The sequence below is a fragment of the Palaemon carinicauda genome, chromosome 3 (genome assembly GCF_036898095.1).
Source record: "Palaemon carinicauda isolate YSFRI2023 chromosome 3, ASM3689809v2, whole genome shotgun sequence".
In the NCBI taxonomy this organism is placed as follows: Eukaryota; Metazoa; Arthropoda; class Malacostraca; order Decapoda; family Palaemonidae; genus Palaemon; species Palaemon carinicauda.
The window spans coordinates 48,542,755-48,545,254 of NC_090727.1; the positions used below are offsets into that span (position 1 = coordinate 48,542,755).

A 2,500-nucleotide genomic window follows, 5' to 3' on the forward strand; every position below is an offset into this window, starting at 1 on the left:
AAAGAACTAAACACAGTAGAGCAATGTCAGCCAGAGTGTTTCTGGGGTTGCGTTAATGTGTGTGTGTGTGTGTGTGTGTGTGCGCACGAGCATTGCAGCGGCTCGTATTAGGTATGTCGTCAGTCTCCTCATGAAATCCTCATCAACTCAGCCAATAACAACTCAGATTCATTTTATTTTCCCACTATCATTGGCTGAAAGAAACCTTTTCACATCCCTTTTGCTGATTGACTCTTGTGGTTAGATAATTCCGCCTACATCCTTCTGGAGAGCCAATCAACGAAGTTAGGAGGCGGATACAAGATGAGCCGTGTTTGACTGTGACTGATATTAGTTGCCTATTCACTACAAATATGATCATTATGATTCATTTCTATTATTATTAGTGAAACCACACCATAAAAATGACACCATTTCCTTTTAATATATGGAAGGAATGAAATTAAAACTTAACATTGAAAGCTTTTATATCAACCTAAAATCAGAAGAAAACGATATTTTCCTATTTATGTAAAAGCAAAATGATTGAGACCTCTGAATATAATGTTCTACATCTATACAGTAATAATGATGAAAATAATGATGTTAACAATAATATTGAAAATGAAAACAACGATATTAACAGACTGAATGACAGGATGAGGATTAGGGAAAGGAGGCCAGGTATTATAAGGTCCCTCGGAGGAAAGGAAGAGAGAAAATCTCTAATTGTTTATTCTTACTTACCTAATCTTCTAATCTCATTTGTCTTTTCCAAAGATCGACAGAGTGCGTCGAGGCTTGATCGTTCTGGAAGCCTGACTCTGAGGTCTTCAATATTTGGAGGGATTCGGAACGTTGGGTCCAAGATGCCTTTGTATTGTATACAACTGTTCCAAAGAGAAGAAAAGAAAAGAAAGAAATAGTTATTGGATTTGATTGGGAAATTTTATTGTCAAGTTGATGATGATGATGATGATGATGATGATGACGATGATGAGGAAAAGGAAAAGTAAAAACGAACTCTTTCCTAGAATATGAAATTTAATAATAACGAAAAATGAGAAAGAAAGTAAAATTTGGACTTTTTTTATTATGAGACAAATTGTGACAATGATGACATGATGATACTGACAACATGAAATATATTGTTTACAGGACTCAAGTTGATTATTACAGGATATGTTGTGAACTCTCTCTCTCTCTCTCTCTCTCTCCTCTCTCTCTCTCTCTCTCTCTCTCTCTCTCTCTCTCTTTATTAGTTGGCCTAAATATGTGTGCATGTGCATATGCTTGTATGTATGATCATGTACCAGTGTATTGTTATAAGATATTTGATTATTATATGCATATTGTAATGTTCAAAATTACTGTCAAATCATAATAACTTACTCATCGGTGAGTAGATTCTCTATTATCTCTCTTTCTCCTACAGCCAGCTCTGAAACTCCGCTGAAATGGCTATTTAGCTCTATTCTTGATGGGTTGATATGATGCCGACTAAGTTGCCTTTGCAGTTGAACTAACCCATCAGTGTTATTAAGTCTTATTGTGATATCAATTTCTTCTCTGCTTGGGAGAGGGGGATCTGAGGCTCTAAGGAGGGCAATGTACGCATCAATTGTATGATCTTCAATAATGGTGTACCTATCAAACATCTTGAACCTCTGTGCTATCCATCTTGAAGAAGAATGATCACATTTGATATTCTTCAAGACTCTTAGCACGGAGTCTTTGTCGTTCACATCCCGACTTTACTAGGAGTTCCAGTGCCTCAATCTTGGCCTCTTCTGACACCTTAATTTGGTCCCCGTCACCCACATGCAATAGGCTGATCATCTGTATCAGCATATTTTGATATTTGTGAAGGTTTTCAGGGAGACTCCCTCCAAGAAGCATTTCAAAGATCTTTGTAGGTGTGGCTGTGTTTACAGATTGGTCCCAGCATTGATTTGTCAATTTCACAGGGAAATAAAGAGCTGCCATGAATTCCATCATCCCTTTATGCGGGAAACTGTAATGAAAGGAGCCTTGGGAAGTGGTCACTATTTCCAGGAAGGCGCCAGTTAGCTCTTCGGCTGGCAATCCCAAACGAGAAAAAGAGTTGGACAAATGATTGATGGTGGATTTTGAAATATTGATTTCATCATTTTGTAATGCTTTGAATGATTCACAGCATAGTTTTTCAATAAACTGCTGAACTCTAGCATTTAATACACTTAGAGGTAAGTGAGCTGTGAGAAGGTTTTTCGCCAAACGCTCCATTAACTTTGAGAGAGACAAAAGGTAAAATTGCCAGTAGAGCTCAGCTTCAGTGGTGATGTTGCTTATAACCTCTGGTTTGATCATCCACAGAACTGTTACAAGAGCGAGATTTAAGGGTAGTCCCCACACCTCATGCATAGTGTGCTTTGTTTTCCTCAGATACTTTAACAGTTCATCTAATGATTGCAAAGGAGAACTGCCTGACCCCAATACTGCATAATACTTGCATACAAACTCTTCTCTCTTCTCCTTTGGA

The 2,500-nt window shown here is 37.7% G+C and overlaps 1 protein-coding gene across 5 annotated transcripts in view; it reads right to left on the bottom strand.

The window, feature by feature from the left end:
* The window catches only part of LOC137638278 (NACHT, LRR and PYD domains-containing protein 3-like), a 197,853-nt gene that overhangs the window by 2,272 nt on the left and 193,081 nt on the right, over nucleotides 1-2,500 (bottom strand). For 4 of the 5 annotated variants that reach the window (XM_068370346.1, XM_068370349.1, XM_068370347.1 and 1 more), the window contains one exon: nucleotides 1,640-2,500. This exon is cut by the window's right edge and continues 1,291 nt beyond it. In XM_068370346.1, the coding sequence (XP_068226447.1) occupies nucleotides 1,675-2,500 (826 nt within the window). In that variant the 3' untranslated portion in view covers nucleotides 1,640-1,674. Of the gene's footprint in view, nucleotides 1-726; nucleotides 870-1,371 lie in introns of those variants that run through there. The other variant, XM_068370350.1, reaches the window with a different exon arrangement.